A 20,229-nucleotide genomic window follows, 5' to 3' on the forward strand; every position below is an offset into this window, starting at 1 on the left:
GTTTTCCTTCCTGTTGGCTGCTCTGACAGGGAACTTTCAATCTTTTTTTTGAAAAGACTGCTTGGAAATGGCTAGAGTTAGACCCTGAAGCCAACTGCAAGGCATCTGCAGTGCCATTTCTGGGTCAGTCAGCCCTGGATAACAGTCACAGAATCATGGAATGGTTTGGGTTGGAAGGGACCTTAAAGATCATGAAGTTCCAAACCCCTCTATATGGGCAGGAACATCTCCCACCAGCCCAGGAGTCTGCTTGGTTGGGGTTGCCATGGGGAGCTGAGATGGTGTTTGAGCTCCTCACTGGGTGACACCCAGGAACACCTCCCTGCTTCCCACCTGGAACAGTGGGACAGGAGGCTCTTGGACCTTGCTCCTGCCTGTCCTGGGGTCATGGCAGCATCCAGCGGGGCTGCCTGGGGCCTTTGGGTGAGCTGGAGCTAGGATGGAATGTCTGTAGGATCCCAAAGAGAATATTTGTCTCAAAACAGCCCCTCTGATAAAGTGGGCACTGTGCTGGGGTGAAAGCCTCATCCAGGAGCCATCTGGACTCTGTTCTCTCAAGGAGAGACCCTCATTTGGGTGACCCCCTGATAAACAGGGCCCTTGCAAGGGGAGCTCTGTTTGATGGCCAGGACACTGTCCTTATTCCATAAGAGACAGGGGCATGAGAGCTGCACCCTGCAAGATGAGTGACACCCTGTGTGTGCCTTGGGGAAAGCCACTGGAGAGGGCAGATGCACAGAAATCAGGGTTACTGCTGTGTCCTCCCATCTGGAGGGGCCCAAGTGACCACCTGGCTGTGCAAGATATGCCAAAACCCCCCTGAAATGGTGGGGTCAGGGGGCATCAAAGATGCACACAAAATGGTGGAGGTGAGCCCAGCATCCAAGGACCTGAACTTCCTACCAAAATCATCGCTGGATCCAAGGGTGGTGAGATCTTCTCTATCTCTTCTTTATCTTTATCATCTTTACCTTTATCATCTTTACCTTTACTCCTCTCTCTCTTACTGCTTCTAACGTTATCTCAGCACATGAGGGTTTCTAACTTTAAGTTTTCCTACCTGTAGCTTTGTTAAGTTTTGCTAATTGTAACCTGTTCCGTTGACAGCTGTCTTAAGTTTTGCTAAATTGCAATCTGCTGCTTTAAAAGTACCTTCCTTTATCATTCTGCCAGCTGTAACCTCACAGGCTTTATAATCTCACTGACTTTACTTAAAAGCTGTGTTTTATACAAACCACCTGGGTAACGACCTTACACCTGAGTACCAGGCAGAACATTCCCCAACTCAATCTCACTGAATGCGTCGTTAATAGAGATTAATTAGAGGAGGATTGGGCCCAGCTGCACCCAGGCTCCTCTCTGAGGGAGCTGATGAGAAACTTGCTGAGAAACCAAGCTCCTTCTCCTCTCATTCCCCAGTTGAGCACTGGGCTCCTTGTCTGCACTGCCCAGGAGTGAGGAGAAAATGGAGCCGAGAGCTCTGGTTGTCAGGGACAGAGGTTTCAGCCCAGAATCGGCTGACATGGAGCTTTTTGGCAGTAAGCACGGCCTGGGGGTTGCTGGTGAGGTGGGAGGCCAGGAAGCAGCACAGAGGTCTGACCCCAGGCCATGGCCTTCTCACGGGCATTTCATGTCCTCTGGAAGGACTCTGGAGCTTGAGGAAGGCACCAGCAAACCTTGGCTCTGTACCAGGGTACACCAAGAGTGTCCCAGGACAGCAGGATCCTCTCAGTGCTGCAGGAGCCGAATCTGCTGTAAGTGAGCTGATTTCTCTCTTTCAGTTGTGACATGATTAGTTGTGATCTGGTGTTTGTTGAGCGATGGGGCTCAGTTTCCACAGAGCAGTCAGCTGGGGACATTCCTGTGGGTTGGGTGTTTTCTGTGGCAGTGCTGTGACGTGGGTGAAACATAGATAAACCCAAAGAAAATGAACTCTTTCTCCCCAGTCTCCTATTGCATTCTGATCTAAGGCCCAGGCAGGTCAGGCCTTCGTTCCCCAACCTCCTCGTTCTGCTCTCAAGCTGCAGCACCAGTCGCAACAACTTGGTGGAGATGTGTGTCTGTCTGTCCCCCTCACACTCTCCCCCTCACACTCTCCCCCTCACACTCTCCCCCTCACACTCTCCCCCTCACACTCTCCCCCTCACACTCTCCCCCTCACACTCTCCCCCTCACACTCTCCCCCTCACACTCTCCCCCTCACACTCTCCCCCTCACACTCTCCCCCTCACACTCTCCCCCTCACACTCTCCCCCTCACACTCTCCCCCTCACACTCTCCCCCTCACACTCTCCCCCTCACACTCTCCCCCTCACACTCTCCCCCTCACACTCTCCCCCTCACACTCTCCCCCTCACACTCTCCCCCTCACACTCTCCCCCTCACACTCTCCCCCTCACACTCTCCCCCTCACACTCTCCCCCTCACACTCTCCCCCTCACACTCTCCCCCTCACACTCTCCCCCTCACACTCTCCCCCTCACACTCTCCCCCTCACACTCTCCCCCTCACACTCTCCCCCTCACACTCTCCCCCTCTCAGTGCAGCTTTGGCACTCTGAGGTGTTCTCCAGTTCTGCAGTGCAGACGTTCAAGCAGCACTTGCACACCCGGGCTGAGGGCCCTGCACACCACATCACAGCCTATGCCTCTCCCCAGCCTCATCACTGAGTCATTTTGACACTTCTCAGGTATTTTTATATTATCTTATTTTCCCACTTAAACCACCAGCTACGCTGATCTTCAGCTCATAATTCCTTTTGAAAGAGCTGAGGCAGCATTTTTGGAAATCACCTGTTTTCCAACAGGTCATGCAGGCCTCCAAACCAAAAGACACCCTTCCTCCTGGCGTGGTGAGATGTGCTCTTCAGCTGTAATTTTTGCAAGGTGGGGAAAAAAATCAAGTACAGAAAATAGTCAAGGAGTTCTTACTGTATTTTTCAGAGTGCTGAAGTGCACATACAACTCTAGGAGTAACTGCATTTGTACTCGTTTTGGGGCAACTCGACTGCTTTGTAGGGCTGAAGAGCTGCACCCTTCAGGTGCAAGAAGTGTCTTGACCAGACCCAACGTGGCTCATGGCTTCATTTTTTTTTTATTGTGAAAGTTCAGCTTTCTTTGCCTTATTTCTGGGGCCTGTGTAATCACACAGGGTGTGTCTGTCAGATTATTTTTTTTTTAAGCATATTTATGGCAGCCCACCCATGGCAGGAAGGAAAGTCGGTTGAACATCATTATGGGAAAATAATTAATTGAAGAAGAACATAAGAGTAACTTTAATCAAGGGAAAAAGTGGCATCCTTCAGTCTTTGCCTGAGGCCAACAGTGGATATGAGCATAAGAAATTGCATTCCTGTTCCTTGTAGTGCTTCCAGCAAGAAGCAGTTTAGAAAAATGAACAACGCTTGATCAGAAGGCTCCCTGAGTTAATGTCCTGGCTTTCCTCTTCCCATACTCCCCAGTTTTTTTCTGCTGAGGCTTTACAGATATTTGCTATGAATTGAACTTGATAGGCATCCATCTCTTTAGCAGAGAGTTCCAGCATCTTTATACAGAAAACACAAAAAAAAGTTTTATCTGTGTAACTTCAGAATTTTAGGGAACCTGTTGGTTAATGATGACCTGTATGACCTAACAACTGCTGCTTCAGAAACGTGTCTTTAAAAAAGGAAGAAAAAGGAGGAAAAAAACCAAAACCCAACCAAACTGTGATACTACAACTTAAATTTTCCTGAGGTGGTGTGTTTGTTAGACTTGCTTAACAGAAAAATCAGGTAGGTTGCCAGCTGAATCATGGTTCCTGGTCTTAATGTAGCAAAAACTGAAAGGCAGTGAACCCCCGACTTGACTTAGCACAGAGAGATCACTTAGAAATGCAGTGGCAGAATGTGATACTGCTACTTTTTCCTGAATTTATACTGATAACATATTCCTCAAAGGAAATATTTTTACAAACTGGTATGTTTATAAAGACATATTTGGAGGGGGGGAAAAAAAACTTTAAAAAACCATAGTTTTTCTGTAAATTAGCTTTGCTTTCCCTGTGTTCTGTTCTATTGCTTGATGATATCAACTGTGGGTACCATGATTTGCTAAACCCCAGCTCATGGCTTACTGTAGCATTAGCAGGCCAGCAGCAATGCACATGTTTATTATATCCTGACATACTACTAAGGTTTAACTTTATTGTCCCCATAGGTGGAGTGCACAGAGGATTGGGCTGTTAATGAGAATCCTTTTGTTGAATTACTGAAAATCCTTTTGCTGTATTACTGAAAATCCTTTTGCTGTATTACTGAAAATCCTTTTGCTCTATTACTGAAAATCCTTTTGCTCTATTACTGAAAATCCTTTTGCTCTATTACTGAAAATCCTTTTGCTCTATTACTGAAAATCCTTTTGCTCTATTACTGAAAATCCTTTTGCTGTATTACTGAAAATCTTTCTTTTGTTGGGTGCACATCTCAGCTTGGTGCTTCACTGCCTGGCAAATATTAGTTCTGCTGAGCTGAAGGGATGTGGTGGTTTGGGTCCCTACCCACATGAGTTTTAGGGGGATCTGGGTGCTAACATCACAGTGCACCAGGGCAGGTGACACTGTCACCTTTGGGGTTTTCCATCCTCTGCTAAATGGAACTGCTCTGCTGTCACCCTGCTGCTATCTTTCCCATTTTACACGGGGGGGACTGAAGGCAGAGATAAGTAGAAGGGCTTTCCAAAAGTGATACAAGACACCTTGTGGCAGTAGTGCCATTTCCCAAATCCAGGTCCCTCCTGCACTGTTTTAAGCTTGCTCCTTCCTGGGGTCCAGGTCTGCAGCCCAGGAGAGACAGTGTTACATCAGTCTGGATGCTCACACCCCTTCTCAAAGCCCTGTGTTCTTCAGAAATAATGAGGATGTCTTCCCTTGTCTACCCATGCTCAGCTCTTCTTGGTTGGCAAGTGTTGAAACTGTGTTGAACATGCAAAAAAAGTCACCAAGAACATGGCAACGTGTGTCTTTCATGGGATTTTCCACATGATCTTATAATCTGAATAATCAATTTGAGCCTTTCTGCTTAATTTGAATCACATCTGAGGTTAAGAATGAGGCTGTGTCTGGGTGATAAAAGCAGAGCGTGTCTGCTCTGCAGGTTTCAGCAAGGATTAAGAGAAGGATATCTTCTTTTTTTTTCTGTAGCTGAGCTCAGGAAGTGGTGGCCTTCAAGCAGCTCTTGCACTGGTGGGAAGGATGTCAGTGGGATGGTGTTTGTGCAGAAACCAGTCAGTCACCTCAATAATGGAAATCTGCTGAACACTCATTCTTCTGGCTCTTCCCACTGACTGGACACTGGGAGACAGAGCATGATCTGGGTTCTCTGTATGTTTAATCTCAGCTTTTTTTGACTGAAAAATTCTCTCTGGGTGGTTTGCTGGAGTCAGCCTGAAGGCAGCATGAATTCTGTCCTAAAGATCAACCTGAAGCCCTTTTTTACTTAGTAGATACTTGATGCTGTTAGGAGATGCCAGAATATTTTTCTTTGATGATAGGACCTTTTTTTTTTCCTTTTTTTTTTTTTTTTTTTTTTTTTTCCCTTTGTTTTTTTTTTTTTTTTCGCTTCTCTTTCTGTCCTGTCTGCAAATCCCCCAGGGATTTTAGACTGAAATCTGCAGGTGGAGACATTGGAAGCATCAAGCTCTGCTCTAAATTAATAATGGTGTCAGAAAGAGCAGGAATGAGGGTGGAATGGGGGCAGATGCTTGTTCTCAAATGCTGGCAGCATCCTTGCTGATGAGGTCCTGGAAAGAGCAGCAAAAAAAAAACAAAAAAACCAAAATAATCCACCTGAATTCCCTGAGCTGAATTCCCAGCACTGGAAGTGAAATCAGGAAAAAGAACATAAAGTTTTGCTTTGTAAATTGGGCAAATGGGGCTTAGAGTTATTTAGAGAAGTTTGTGACTCAAACCAAATCATGTTATTTTTAAGAAAAAGTCTGAATTCTCAGGATGTCTTTGTGGTTCTTCTACAAAAGCCTAAAGTGAAACAAGTTTTGAAGGCAATACTTCATGTAATAATTTGACTGCCTTTATTGAGCTTTGTGCTTGGTGTTATGTAAAAAAAACTAAACCCACACTTGCTGATGTTTGGATTTTGGTAATTTATAGGTTCAAGGCAATCGTGTCAGAGGGCCCTGCCTTGCAGTAAGATCTCAGGAAGTGAGGAGAGAGTCTGCAGAGTTCTCTGATTTTACTGAAATTGTAGTGGATGTGCTTAAGAAGGTTCAGTGCAGTGGAAAAAGAGTTTTGCAAGAATTCAGTGCAGTTATTTTGATGAATTCACACTGTTTCAGATTTTTAATTTTTTTCCCTACTATTGTAAGAACTGTAAGTGAGTCTTGGTTTCACTAGATTGGAATTACCTGCCCTTGGAAAAGACTTGGGGTAGGAGAAAAATCAGCTTTCTGTAAAAGGCTCAAAGCTGAGGTATTGGGTTCTTTAAAAAGAAATGCCCTGTTTCATGTGCTTTGTTCTGACTCTAGGAAACTTTTGAGCAAAGTTACCTTTAGTCAGCAAACAGACAAAAAGTTTCAGAAAACCTGCAAAATCTTAATTTTCCCAGGCACACCAAGCCATTAACAGATTTAATACTAATGACTGTTTGAAGACAAGGGCTGTCATATGTGGTCTCCTTCCCAGAGCCCAGAAAGCTTCTGGCCTAATTATTGGCTGCATTTTTTCAGTGAGCAGTCAGAAGCAGAGATGCTTCCTAAGGAAGCAAATTTTTAAGAAGCATGGAGCACCTTTCTTTATTTGCCACTGCAGTAATAGTGAAAATATATATATTATTTATCTATATCTGTATTTCTATATCTATATCTATCTCATCTGACCAGACAAGCTACAGCCTCTCTGCTATCTGTAACTGAAATGACTTGTGTGTTCATATAAAGCTGTTTTTTTTTTGTTTGTTTTTTTCTTTTTTTAAAGGAGGGCAGTGGTTTTGGTTTGTGACCTTGATGGGGGTGATCAGATACCTCAGTGCTGTTGTTTACAATGTCCAGACCTGCAACAGGACTTTAGGTCAATGAAGTCTTGGTTGGAATTAAGATTCCAGCTGTGAAAAAACATCTCGGACTTAGCAAGAAATCTTGCTGAGATTTAAGATTAAGAAATCTTCATTTCAAACTGCACGTGTAGTTTGCCAGGATTTAGGAAAAAAACACAAAAGAAGCAGTAGGCAAGCTGAACAAACCCTCCCAGTTTTCCCTTTATTCCTTTAGCATGGAAATCCACCTCTCAAAACTGTTGTACTTCAGGTTTTTTTTGGGGGGAAAAACTGATTTTTCAAACCCCCCAGCAGCACAGCAGCTCCCAAGCACGAGTTGGGTGCCATGGAGCTGGCTGCAAGGGCGATGCCAGGGTGGCAGCATCTGCCAGGAAAAAAAAAAAAAAAAAAAAAAAAAAAAAGGGGATTTCCTGGGTCTCTGAGGTGCTTTTTGCCCCATGGGAAGTTGGGCACTGGATGTGGGCTTGAAATGCTGAGAGAAAAACTTTCAGAAGTGGTGAGCTGGGCTGAGGAGGGGATAAGGAGCAGGATGTGGTTGCTTTGAGCATCCCCAGGGCAAGGTGGGCACAGAGCCTGGTGCTGGGTGAGGTGGTTTTGGTTGGTTTTTTTTTTTGCAGCAAAGTGTGTCAGATGGTATAGAAGGTGACATTCTGGTGCTTCAGAGCAGATTTCCTGCAGGTCTGGTGGGTGGGCAGTCCAAGAGTGGCTGAGTTTGTGCCTTGGAGGATGAGTCCTCCTCAGCCTAGAACAAAGGTGCTGGGGAAAGCAGTGCCACCCTTTTAGCTGTTGGCAGCAGTTTAAATTCAATAACAATAATAAATAAAATAATAAATAAATTAATTAGTAAATAGTAAATAAAGTACGAAATAAATAAAAAGAAATAAAATAAATAAGAATAAATAAGATAAATAAAAATAATAAATTAAATAATAATAAATTAAATATTTTAAAACATGGTTGCAGCACTAGTTTGGCTCTGGTGATCCCCCTGCCATGCAGGATGCTGCAGGCAGTGCTGCCAACATTCTTTTTATGTTATAGATGCTTCAAACTGAAATAAAAAAGACTGAAATTTCTAACAGGGCCCAAAGCAATGAGTTGGGCCACTCCAGGGACACGGACCTGAGCTTCCCTGATTGCTCAGCTCCTGGTTCCCTCTTTTTACTTCCCATATTCCTGCTGGAGAGCAGTTTGTGAAGTGGAGGATCAATACCTCTCCTCTTCAGCCCATCTGACTCCCTCAGATGGCAGACACCATAAAAATGTCTGTCCTCTGTCTGCTTCAGTGCTAACCCTGGTTTTATTCTGTGTGCTGGCCTGGTGTTAGAAAGAGAGAGAAGAGATTGGTTGTATCTTCAGATGTCTGTGCTGCAGGGACAAATCTTCTCTCTCTGGAGCAAGAACCATGCCCATGGGATGGCACAGGGAATGGTAAATTGACCCTGCAACAGGGGAACCTTTGGACTCAGAGCCAAATTTGCGGATGGCATAAAGTGGTGAGGTGCCAGAAATGGTGACTGAGATGGGCTGAGGCACAGAACACAACCATAGCTTGGAAAGAACCCCTAATGGGATGAGGTTCAAGAAGGCCAAGTGCCGGGTCCTGCACTTTGGCCACAACAACCCCATGGGGAGCTCCAGGCTGGGCACAGAGTGGCTGAGAGCAGCCAGGCAGAAAGGGAGCTGGGAGTCTGGATTGCCAGGAAGCTGAAGAGGAGGCAGCAGTGTGCCCAGGTGGCCAAGAAGGCCAATGGCATCCTGGGCTGGCTCAGGAACAGCGTGGCCAGCAGGTCCAGGGAAGGGATTCTGCCCCTGTGCTCAGCCCTGGGGAGGCCACAGCTTGAGTCCTGTGTCCAGTTCTGGGCCCCTCAGCTCAGGAAGGAGATTGAGGTGCTGGAGCAGGTCCAGAGAAGAGCAAGGAGGCTGGGAAGGGATCCAGCACAAGTCCTGTGAGGTGAGGCTGAGGGAGCTGAGAGTGTTGAGGCTGGAGAAGAGGAGGCTCAGGGGAGACCTCATCACTCTCTACAACTCCCTGAAAGGAGGCTGGAGCCAGGGGGGGGTTGTCTCTTTTTCCAGGCAACTCTCAGCAAGACAAGAGGGCACAAAAGGTCTCAAGTTGTGCCAGGGGAGGTTTAGGTTGGACATTAGAAAGAATTTCTTTCTGGAGAGGGTGATCAGCCATTGGAATGGGCTGCCCAGGGAAGGGGTGGATTCTCCATCCCTGGAGATATTTCAAAAGAGCCTGGATGTGGCACTCAGTGCCATGGGCTGGGAACCACGGGGGGAGTGGATCAAGGGTTGGACTTGATGATCTCTGAGGTCCCTTCCAACCCAGCAAATTCTATGAAGATCATCAAGCCCAACATCTCCAGAGATATTCTGGGGAGTGTAGAGTATAGGTTAGTGTATGGTATAGGTTAGAAGGACTTCTCTAAGGAGTGAGGGAGACAGAACTCCCTATCCAGAGTTCTCCCTCATCCAGCCTTCCAGCTGGGTTTTTTTTGTGCTGCAGGGCTTCCTTCCCTAATTCCCCTCTCCCAAAAAAGAATGAGAAGGCAGGCAGAGGAATTTCAAACGTGTCATGTTGTATCTTGCATAGAAATACAGTGATGTAGAAATACAGATCACCATACACCATCTTCCATTAAATGCCTTATTTGAAGGGGTTCTTTTGGTTTGCCTGTGCAAAAGCAGGTGTTTTGTTTTTTTTTTTTAAATTACAGGTGAAAACTGTGCTGGTTCCTCAGAAGAGCTCAGCTGAAATGTTTGCTGCTCAAGGAACTCCTGATACTCCATTGGAGTTGTGTGCTGGACAGCCTGGCCTCCATGGAAGAGCAGGGGCTGTGTAGCCACCCTGAACAGTATAAAATGCTTTACTTTACTGGGATTTACTCTTATCCCAGGCTGGTCAAAACATGTGAGCTCTCTCTTCTGTAAGAAAGAAAAAACAGAACCAGACTTTGGGCTTGATACTGCCTTTTAACTCCCAGATAGATATTTCTATTTTTGGCTCTTAGCAACAACTCAAGGTCACACTTGCAAAAGGAAAGCTGGTGAAGCAATGCTGATTTAAGTGGCATTCCAGTGATCTGGGTGCCTTTCCTCTGGCAAGCCTTTCACATTTTGTAGGGACTGTCAAGGCTAATGGTGCCAACTTAGCTAATGCTGGTTCTTTTTTCCAATATTTTTTCCCCCTTTCAAGTGAAGAAAAACATGGAACAGATTCACTGGGCAAACAAAACATCGCCCTCCTCACCTAGTAGGTGACCCTGCTGCCACGTCAGGGACAATGCCACCGGTGTACTGTGGGGCAAAATGGGATCCAGGGACGAGGCCTTCTTCCACTGAAGGCATTCCCATCACCTGGCACAAGGCTTCAGGGCAGAACATCCTTCAATAACCTTCTTCAGGTGCGTTCTGTCCCGAAATTCTCTGGCGGCAAAGTAGTAGAAGATGGCGTCCAGGCAGCAGTTGAGGTTGGCCACGAGCATTGCCACCTGAATGAAGAGGCTGATGGTTTGTTTCAGCTTGCACTCCTCTATCACGTGCTGTCTGACCAGGCACTGCAGGCAGATGGCCAGGTGGAAGGGCGTGAAGCACACCAAAAACACCACCAGGTTGGCGACGATGACGCGCGAGGTGCCGCCGCCCTCCGCTCGCTTCGTGGCTTGGCCTTGGTGACTCAGAAGTATCCAGATGGTTTGGGCAGAGCAGAAAACCATCACGGTGAGTGGGATCAGAAAGCCAAAGACCTCCACGGATACGATGAGGGGGATGCTCCACACCTGCTCTGCCATGTTGCTAAAGCACGTGAAAGAGTTTGCCTTGTGGAAGGTGTAGAGGGAGCTGCTGCAAAGCCAAGAGACTGCCCAGATGAAGCAGCAAATCATGGCAGCCCCTTTGGGGGACTGGTTTGCTCGGCCTTGAAACGGGTGCCTTATGCAGAGATACCTGTCTGCAGTAATGCAGGCAGTGATGAAAATGCTGCTGTAGGTGTTGATGAAATAAAGGGACTCGATGAAGGAGCAGAGGAGTCCGGGTGCCTCCACGATGGAGTAGTAGAGCTTGAGAGGGAGGGAGAGAAGCAGCAAGAAATCAGCAAGTGCGAGGTTGATCATGTAAACTGAGGTTTTGGTCTGTTTCTTCCAACAGCAGCAGAAGACAGAGAGGGCCAGGCTGTTGAGAACCAAGCCCAGAATGAAGGTGGGGATGGAGATGCCCAAGCGCAGGCTCCTCGCTAATCTGTCGATGTCTGTGAAGTTGCATTCACTGCTGCTGTTGCTCATTTCTCCCCTAAAAGGACAGAGAAGAGGTTGGAAATGTGGGAGGTTCCCAGTTCGTGTCTTGACACATTAGAGCAAGATGCATTGAGGCAGAACTTGGGGCTTTTTTTGGTCTTGAGCTGTGCACTTGATGAGTCTTTGGCTCTTACTGAAAGTGAATCCTCCTTGCAAGCACAGATCTTTCTGTTCTGTCTGTATGTCTAATTTGAGTGGCTTGACCCCCCAGAAATAATTATTGAATGATTTTTTTGGGTTCTGTGGCTAAAATGAAACATTCAAAAAGGAGAGAGAGAAATGGAGAGCTGTAGAATGGTTAAATATTAACTGGAGGAGACAGCCTGGGGCTTTTGCCAGATCTTATCCATCCTTTTGTATAAGGGGATGTATCCCAGTTTGTAGGGATGCTGTTATTGCACGGGAGTCTAGAGGTGGAATGACTTCTAAGAATCAGTGAGTAATAGTGGGAATAACTTTATCTGAACATTGTCTGACCTCAGAGCTTAAGGTGCTGGTTTTGGAGAACACAGTTTATTTCCAGCCCAGACTATGGAAAGAGAGGCAGATAAAGCTGAAGGTCCAACACAGTAATTGGTAGGAAGTATGTATTTTATTAGCATGTCTGGAAAATGTAAATCTGCTCTCTGTGTTGAAGAAAAGAGTGTCAAATGGGATGAAAGCAATTCTGTAACTTCTGAGTCAAAACTTCATACAGATTTTTAAAGGAAACTACTAAATGAGGCTTTGATAGATATTGCCAGACCTTTATCTTCTGAGATGAAGTGCCTGCTTTTCCAGATAAGGGAAAGGCTGTAGATTGAAGGCACTTCCATTTCAGTAAAGTGCACTAGAAATAACTAAATAACACTAAAAAAATAGGGATTAGAACAAGGGCTGTAAAATAGGTGAGGAAATGCTTGCTGATCAGGGCTGGATCCAGAGAACTGAAGTGTCCCAGCATTGTCATCTCAGGGGACAGCAAAAGGAAATCTGAGAGTTATCAATGGATTTGTCTGTCAGAAATGAGACCAAAATGGTTTGTTCATCAATCCAGATTGAACCAAGCCCTTTGGCCCAGGGAAATAGGAGGGTTGGGCTGCTGTGTGTGTCCTGTCACCAGGAGCATCCATTTAGCTGGGGTGAAAAAAGGAAGCATTAAACATTTTGAGGGAATGACAGCAAATGGTAATCCAGCCCTTTGTGTGCTGTATAATTAGATCAGAAAATTACTTTTGATGTGATGTCTCTTAAAAGTTGGAGTTTTGATTCTACTTCTGCTGGGTTTCCATTTCACTGAATGCCTTTTGCTTTGAAGTTTGTCACTACAAAATGATGTATAGCATTTCATCTGAAAATGCTTCATTTCAAGAAAATGTTAGCCAGCCTTTTGAGCTGGCAATTCCAAGTTTGATTCTCAAAAACTTGATATTTTCACCATTTTGCTCCCCCTCAAATTTGAATTTCCTATCTTGAGTAATCCAAGGGAATTGGTTGCAACACACTGAGTAAACCATTTGCCCCAAATTACTTGAAAATTAATTTTCATTGACAACTAACCTTGCAGTTGGTTCATAGGCATGGTCTTCTTTGCATTGTGCAAATTATGAATAAATATGCTGATGATACTGACTCTGAAATATACTGAACTATACAAAACACTTCTTTCCTCTATGAGACAGGTTACTATCTCAGTGAGTACCACTGATCATACAGAAGTTTCATACTGATCATGTTTCCTTTCTTTGCTCATGAGAATTTATTTAGAGAGAATGTTTCAAGTCTCTCTCCCCCTCCTATACCCTGTCCCCCAGTGCTCTCAGTGTGCTACAGAAAAAAATCAAATTTTTTTTCTATTTCAGTCATTCTCAGATGAATCTGTGAAAAAGTCACATTATTTCTATTTCAGTCATTCTCAGATGAATCAGTGCAAATTGTTACTTACCCCAGTGTTGTCCTCTGGCTGCTTCCAAACTGATTCTTCAGTGGATGATTCCAATATTTTTCCAAATCCTGAGGACAGGCTTAGTCATCTACCATTTCCCAGCTCCTCCTTTTGCACCTTTCTAAAAGACAGGCACCACATTTGCTCTTTTCCAGGCTTCTGAAAAAACCTCCCTCTCCTTCCCCCACATTTTTCCTGTAGGAATCACCTCAAGGATTGCTTCAGACAACTTCTGGAAGCCCAAGGATGATGGAAGAGCCTGGAATTAACACTCCCCAAAGGAGAACATCTTAGCTGGTCCAGACCCAACGTCATCACTGCTCCATTTCTTCTCAGGTTTCTCCTACTGAGTGAGGATTTTCCACTTCTTACTATTTATTTCTTATTATTAAATAATTAAATGCTAACTTGGGTTACCAGTGGCATGAGCTGGTGGTTAAGTTAGCAGCAAAGGTGGCCTGGGAAAGGCAGCAGCAAGGTTTGAGAAGCAGCTTCACTCTGTGTTTTGCAGGCCAGTGGGATGCATGAATGATTTCCTCTTTTTAGCTCAAATCTGAGGTTTTTTGGCTCTAGCTGGGACTCAGAGAAGTCTGTGTGTCAGCACAGATGAATATATTCTTAGCCATGAAAGCTTCACTAGCAGAAAGAGCCTCATCATAAAATCTTAAACTTACTCTTAGTTGTAGCTTAAATGCCAAGGAAATAATAGTCAGTTCACAGCAAACTAATCTTTAATCCAGCAATTCTACAAAAGAGGAATGAGGAAAATGCAGGTCACTGCTTCAGCAAGGACTTTTACAGCATTTTAGAGCATTTAGAGATTCTCCTCATCAATACAAACCTAGCCCTGGTACTGTTCTGAGCCAGACTTGGTTTATATCTACTCTCTAGAAAATTATTCATATAAGATAGAAATTGTTCTCTTTTGGATGCCCAGGAGAATAAAATGGCTTAGTGCAATAAAGAGCTGCACTTTCCACATCTGTCATGTATTTCATCTGTAGCTGAATAATTTCTTCTTGTTTTATTCTATGTATTTTTATTGCATGTCACTAAAGCAGAAACCTTTTCTGCTCTCAGCTAAGCAACACCACGTGGTTGATCTTTACAGTCTGATCTTTATAGGAAATCATCATTCAACGATCTGAAAAGCAGTGCTTGGCAATCAACATTGCTATTAAATTATTGAAAAAAGGAAGTTATTAGTTAAAATAATAATTACTTTACCTGGGTCCCCAGCCAGCAGATGGGCAGCTTTGCTTCAGTCCAGCTTGTTCTGTAGAGTATGAGAATATTTGCTTACAGCCCATACCCTACCAGTGCTGTTACTACATGATGTAACCACATCCTTCTTTTTTTTTTGGTTTGGGTTTTTTTTTTTTTTCCTTTCCCTGCTATTTCAAAGCCTACTCTCTGTCTTTAGAAGACAAGTGAAGGTGAAAGAGTGCAAAGATATGAATCCTCAACTGTTTCCCCTGAGCAGGGAGCTGCTTGTCTCTGAAACCAGGCTTGCTTTTGAACTGGACTTCACATGTTATGAAGCTGCTGAGAGGTTTTATGGGCTTGAGGTGACTCCCTCCAAATGTCAGAGAAGAAGAGAATGGGTTGGGAAGGACCTTAAAGCTCATCCAGTTCCCCTGCCATGGCCAGGGACACCTCCCACCAGGCCAGGTTGCTTCAAGCCCCACTGATCTTTAACATTTCCAGGGATGTGGCATCCACAACTTCCCTGAGCAACTTCTGCTGGTGTGAAAATTTTTTTCCTTATGTCTAACCTCAACCAGCCTGAAACCATTCTCCCTTGGCCTTTTCCTGCATGCTCTTGTAAATCCTCCCTCCCCAGCTTTCCTATAGGGCCCCTTCTGGTGCTGGAAGAATTCTCAATTCCTCCCTGAGCTGGAGGGCAGGTGGAAAGCTGTAGAAGAGGCTGTCCTAGAAATCAGGCTTTTTTCCTCCCAGTTTCTACTCGATTTGCATAGTGGTAACCAGTACTGTAGCCCTCAGATGGTTCTGAAAGATGCAGCTCCTTACCCTCATGCAGCTGGGAAATTATTTAAAGGGCATGGGGCAGTTTCAGGCAGTTCAGGTGTTTGGGTCCTACCTCCTGTTTGGCAAACAAATCCTTGGTGAGAGAAGTACATATATACATATTTAAATATATACATATTTATATATTTATTTATATTATATAATATATAATTATATATTATAATATATATGATTATATATATTAGAATATAAATATATATTTACTATAATTATAGTATGATATAAACATAAATATATTATATATTATAGTACATATAATATATATAATATATTTCATATATAATATATTTTATATATTTATTATTTATATGTAAATATGCATATATTACACACATAGCAAAGGATTCAAAGCTCCTGGTCCCCCTAGCACCTGGCCAGCTGTGGCTTGGTTGGGGCTGGCATCAAAGAGGTTTTCTAGTTACATAAAGTGACAGAATTTATTGGGAAGAAATGTTGGTCCCCATTTGATGGAAATGTGACATTCTCATAGGTGACAATTCTATCTCCAGCTTTGTACACTTTGAAAATTCAGCTGGGCAGAGGGCTGGGCCACTCTGGGTTTTTTGTTTTTTTTTTTTTGCCAAGAAAGATTGGACCAGATGATCCCTTCCAAACTGGAATTCTGTGAAAAGTGGCAGAAAAATAAGATGCTAAGTGGGGGCTCATCCATGTATGTCATGTGGACACTTCCTATGGATGAGTGCCAAGTCTCTCTCTGGAACACCTCTGGATGAAGTGTGCAATTCCTGCTGGTGCTGAGAGCCACTCTTCTGACTTGGGGACCACTTTCTTACCCACTTTGCTGTGGCAGTAAATAAAGAAGTGGCAATTTGTGAAATTGACACCTGGCTTTGGAGGTAATTTGGTCTTTCTGGGGAGCTTTGGCAGTTCCTGCAGAAAAAAAGTAGCACCTGCATTTTTACCACGGGGTTTGGAACACTAGAAACTTGCCATTTCTTAACACTTGGCTTTTTTTTCTACCTGTCTTGTCTAAACATGAGATTTGAAGCAGAAAACAAATAAACAAAAACCCCAAACCAGGCAGAACTTCATAAGAAAGTCAGGTGGCTAAGAAAATGAAGGTAACAGGATTTCTATCACTTGGGAAAACACATTATGGAATTGGGAGGTTTCATCTCTGTCCTGGTTTGAGAGGACCAGGATAGACAAACCCTGCTGGGACAGCAGCAGCTCCTGCCAGAGATCCTGGGGAGCAGCTGAGCCCATGGGAGGAGAGGATGGGTCTGGATCAGTCACAGGATCCCTTCCCATGGGGTTCAGAGAGCCCCTTGGTCCTTTCTCTGCTTGCTACCTGGGTTAAGGCTCTGCTCAGCTCCTCACCAGAGCAGGACATCATTTACCAAGCCAGGTCACCTTCTACCTATTCAATTTTTTTTAACCTTAAAGTCTCCTTTATTCCTTTCTCCCCCAGGGAGGGTGATAGGGAAGAACAGAGAGCATCAGTCCCTGTCCAAACCTGTGACAAATTGCTTTTCAATTTCTGTCTTCTCAGAGCTCTGGGCTGGCTGCAAGTCTTGGCAATTGGCTGGGATGGATCTGGAGCCCCAAAAGGAAATTGGAAGAGTGTGAGTAAAGTAAATATTAGTGAAAAAGAAACACCCTGCAGTTATGCATGGCCTGTGAATGAATTATTCTGTGGTATCTTTCTACCTGGAATGGGGTTGCTTCCTTAATCCTCTTGTTGCAGGCATGTTTCAGACTTAAGTAAAAAGTTAATTTTAATCCTTTCTGCTGCCTTCACACACTATGTTCATTCCTCGTGGCTCTGTGAACTTCCAACGAAGTGGCACCTAAACAAAAAAATCAGCATTTCTGCATGCCCCAACCTCAGGTTTGCTAAGTTGGCAATTTGCTGGTCCTGTGTGTGGGATCATTGTAGGTGAGCATGTAATTTGTTGGGGTGTTATATAAGTTCTCCTTTTGCAGGTTGGCCTTCTTGGTTTAAACTAAGGGAAGTTTTATCTAGAATTTATTTAATGAGGGCAAGCTGTGAATCTCTGCCACACCTGCAGTTAAATTATTGTGCTGAGTCTGAGGGACTCAGGCAGCTGAGGTTTTCAATGGGAAGAAGGGCTTCCTTATTTCAGTTTTTTTGTTTTGTTTTGTTTGACCAAACAGAGGATTCCATCCCATACACCTCATCCTCAGGAGAAATGGGAGGGATCACCAGGCTCAAAGCCCTTCCTGCTTCCCCTGCTTCTCCTCTCCCTCTTTGCTTCAGCATCCTGGGAGGATTCCATCCCTTCCTCTGCCTCTGCTCCTGATCCATTCCAGCCTGAATCTGTGTGTTCCTGCCTCCAGCTCCCAGCTGCTGCTGACTCCAGGATTCCAGTCCAGGATTCCCTGGACTTGCCCTGCAGCCTCTGTGGTGATGTGAGAGTTATTGGGGGAGAGGGGGAGGAACGTGGGATCCATTTTTCTGTCTATTTGTATAGATTGAGTCATTTTTCCTATTTATCATTCCTGTTTCATTCAAGCTGTGTAGTTCAGTTCCCAACCCATCAGTCTCTCTCCCTTATTCTCTCTCCTTTCTTGATCAGGGAGGGGAGGGGCATTAATACAAAACACCTGTTAATTGGTTTAATTGCCAGGCAGTGTTAAACCCTGACAAGTCTGTGTAAGAGTGGGTGCTGTCTGCCTTCCAGGTGGTGATGAAAGAAGCAGTATCCTCTTGGCAAGTGTCCAGATTCCCCTTCTCTCCCAGAGGTTGCTGAGCTCACCAGAAGTGTCTGCTCCTGTAGGCTGCTGCTGCTTTATTCACCCCTTAGCACTTCTCTGAGTGGTGTCTGAGAGCCTGGCCAGAGGGGTCATGGATTCAGAGGACACTCCTTCTCACCTCCTAAACCAGCTCAGGTGGAAAATGCAGAAAAATCCAACCAAATGTGAGTAAAAAGAACAGCATCATTTAGTAGATTGAGTCATTTTTCCTATTTATCATTCCTGTTTCATTCAAGCTGTGTAGTTCAGTTCCCAACCCATCAGTCTCTCTCCCTTATTCTCTCTCCTTCCTTTATCAGGGAGGGGGATTAATGCAGAGCCTCTGTTATTCTGTTTAATTGCCAGGCAGTGTTAAACCCTGACAAAAGGTAAATGAAAGAACAAGCTCTGTTTTCTCTGGGGGCTTAAACTGTTGTCTGTACATGAGTTGGAATAGAAAGTGTTTTACACCAGTGCTCTTTGGGTTTCTCTGTTTCCTGCATGTTCAGGAGTAATCAAAGCCTGGCTGAGAGTCAGCTGTCTTAATTGCACAGCTGGGAGCTGTGGATGATAAGGAGATCTGGCTTTTTCTGGTGTAGCCACTTTTTTTTTTTTTTTTTTTTTTTTTCCAGCAAGTGCAGATCTGGAAGTGAGGAAACCTGACAAGTGCTGTATTTTGGGGGAATAGCTGTATTTTAGGAGGAACTGCCTCTAAGGTGAGGCAGAGGCAGCCCAAGGCAGCAGAAAGTGCTGTTGTTCTTGGAGCTGAGCCATGGAGATTTGCTTCTGACTGAGAGGTTTCTTAGTGTTGTACATTGAGAGGGAAGGAACTGGTCAGTCTGGTGAGCAGCTGGGCTCATGTTCCTATGGTTGAGTGAGCAAAATTGTGGGAGCAATATTTTAAGGTACAGAATTATCTCCAGCTGTATCTGACTCAGAAATTCACCAACAGACCCCAAGCAGGCAGAGTCTCATCTCTTTAACACTTCAGGGACTCAGAGTCTACAGCTGAGCTGAAGTGATTTAATTAAATTTGGTCTCTCAGAGCCTCAAAAAAACCCTGTGAGCTGGTGTCAGGTTTTCATGGCCATTCCATCTCTCCTCTGAGGAAGGGACAGAGCACCTTGTGTCTGGCCAGAGGCAGTTCTATAGACTCTGGCTTCTTCTGGGTATTTCTAGGAAGGAGCAACCATCCAGGCTGTGAGCTCAGCTTTGGGGAAACTGTTTAGGAATAGACATGGAGCACAGCTCTTCTTTGCCATCTGAAATCCACCAGCACCTCCCCCTGGGCCAGCTTGGCCAGCCAAGAGGGTTTGTGGTTGCTTGGCAGAGCTGGGCTGGTGAAACACAGCCCCCAACAGCTGCCATCCACCAAGATGCATGGAATTCTTCCATCTGTGTCTTCTGAGGAAAGGGAAAAATGCTGGGCTCTTGTGTTGAGCTCTTCAAACAGAGCAAAGCTTTGGTGTCATCGAGATGCCATGCTCACTGAGCACTGGTAGGGGTACAGAAAAGTGAGGTTCCAAAGCAAACCACCAGCTAATTTCACAGGAAAAGGAACTCATAGTTAAGCAGCAGTGTGGAGACAAAGCAGCAATCTGAGCAGAGAGCCCACAGGGGTCCTCCTGAGCACTGAGGCTCCCATGGGTTGTAACATCCCAGTGCAGGAGGATGCTGCTCCACTTGGGCTCAGCACTCCAGCTTTGTGGTTAGTACAAATTCTTCTGTTTCCTGACACAGGCAGTGATCAGATTTCATGTTATGCTCTGTCATCTACACCATAGAACATAATAAAATCATAGAAACACAGAATTTTCAGGGTTGGAAAGATCATCCAGTTTCAACCACACCTCCCACTAGCCCAGGTTGCTCAGAGCCCTGTCCAGCCTGGCCTTAAAAACTTCCAGGGGTGGATGGGGCTTCCACCACCTCTCTGGGAACCTGTGCCAGGCTCTCACCACCCTCATGGTGAAGAACTTCTTCCTAAATTCCAATCTAAATCTCCCCTCCTCTGCTTTGAATCCATATAGTGGATTAATAATACTGCAAATGAATAAATAATGCTATGATAGTGGTATATCTAGGTTTATTTTTTTTAGAAAAACATGTTTGGTTTTTTTTTCCTCCCCCTCAGCCTTTGCATTGCAATTGGTGATGAAACACATAATGACAAGTCAGTTTTCCAGGTTTTATGC

At 44.8% G+C, this 20,229-nt stretch overlaps 2 protein-coding genes across 2 annotated transcripts in view; both read right to left on the reverse strand.

The window, feature by feature from the left end:
• The window catches only part of LOC139800087 (collagen alpha-2(I) chain-like), a 217,060-nt gene that overhangs the window by 68,429 nt on the left and 128,402 nt on the right, over nucleotides 1-20,229 (reverse strand). The gene's annotated exons all lie outside the window — the stretch shown is intronic.
• Nucleotides 10,036-11,332, reverse strand: LOC139799473 (G-protein coupled receptor 55-like). The gene has a single exon (XM_071751522.1). The coding sequence runs from the start codon at nucleotides 11,329-11,331 to the stop codon at nucleotides 10,405-10,407; it is 927 nt and encodes a 308-aa protein (XP_071607623.1). The 5' UTR covers nucleotide 11,332; the 3' UTR covers nucleotides 10,036-10,404.

Source organism: Heliangelus exortis, chromosome 9 (genome assembly GCF_036169615.1).
Source record: "Heliangelus exortis chromosome 9, bHelExo1.hap1, whole genome shotgun sequence".
Classification (NCBI taxonomy): Eukaryota; Metazoa; Chordata; class Aves; order Apodiformes; family Trochilidae; genus Heliangelus; species Heliangelus exortis.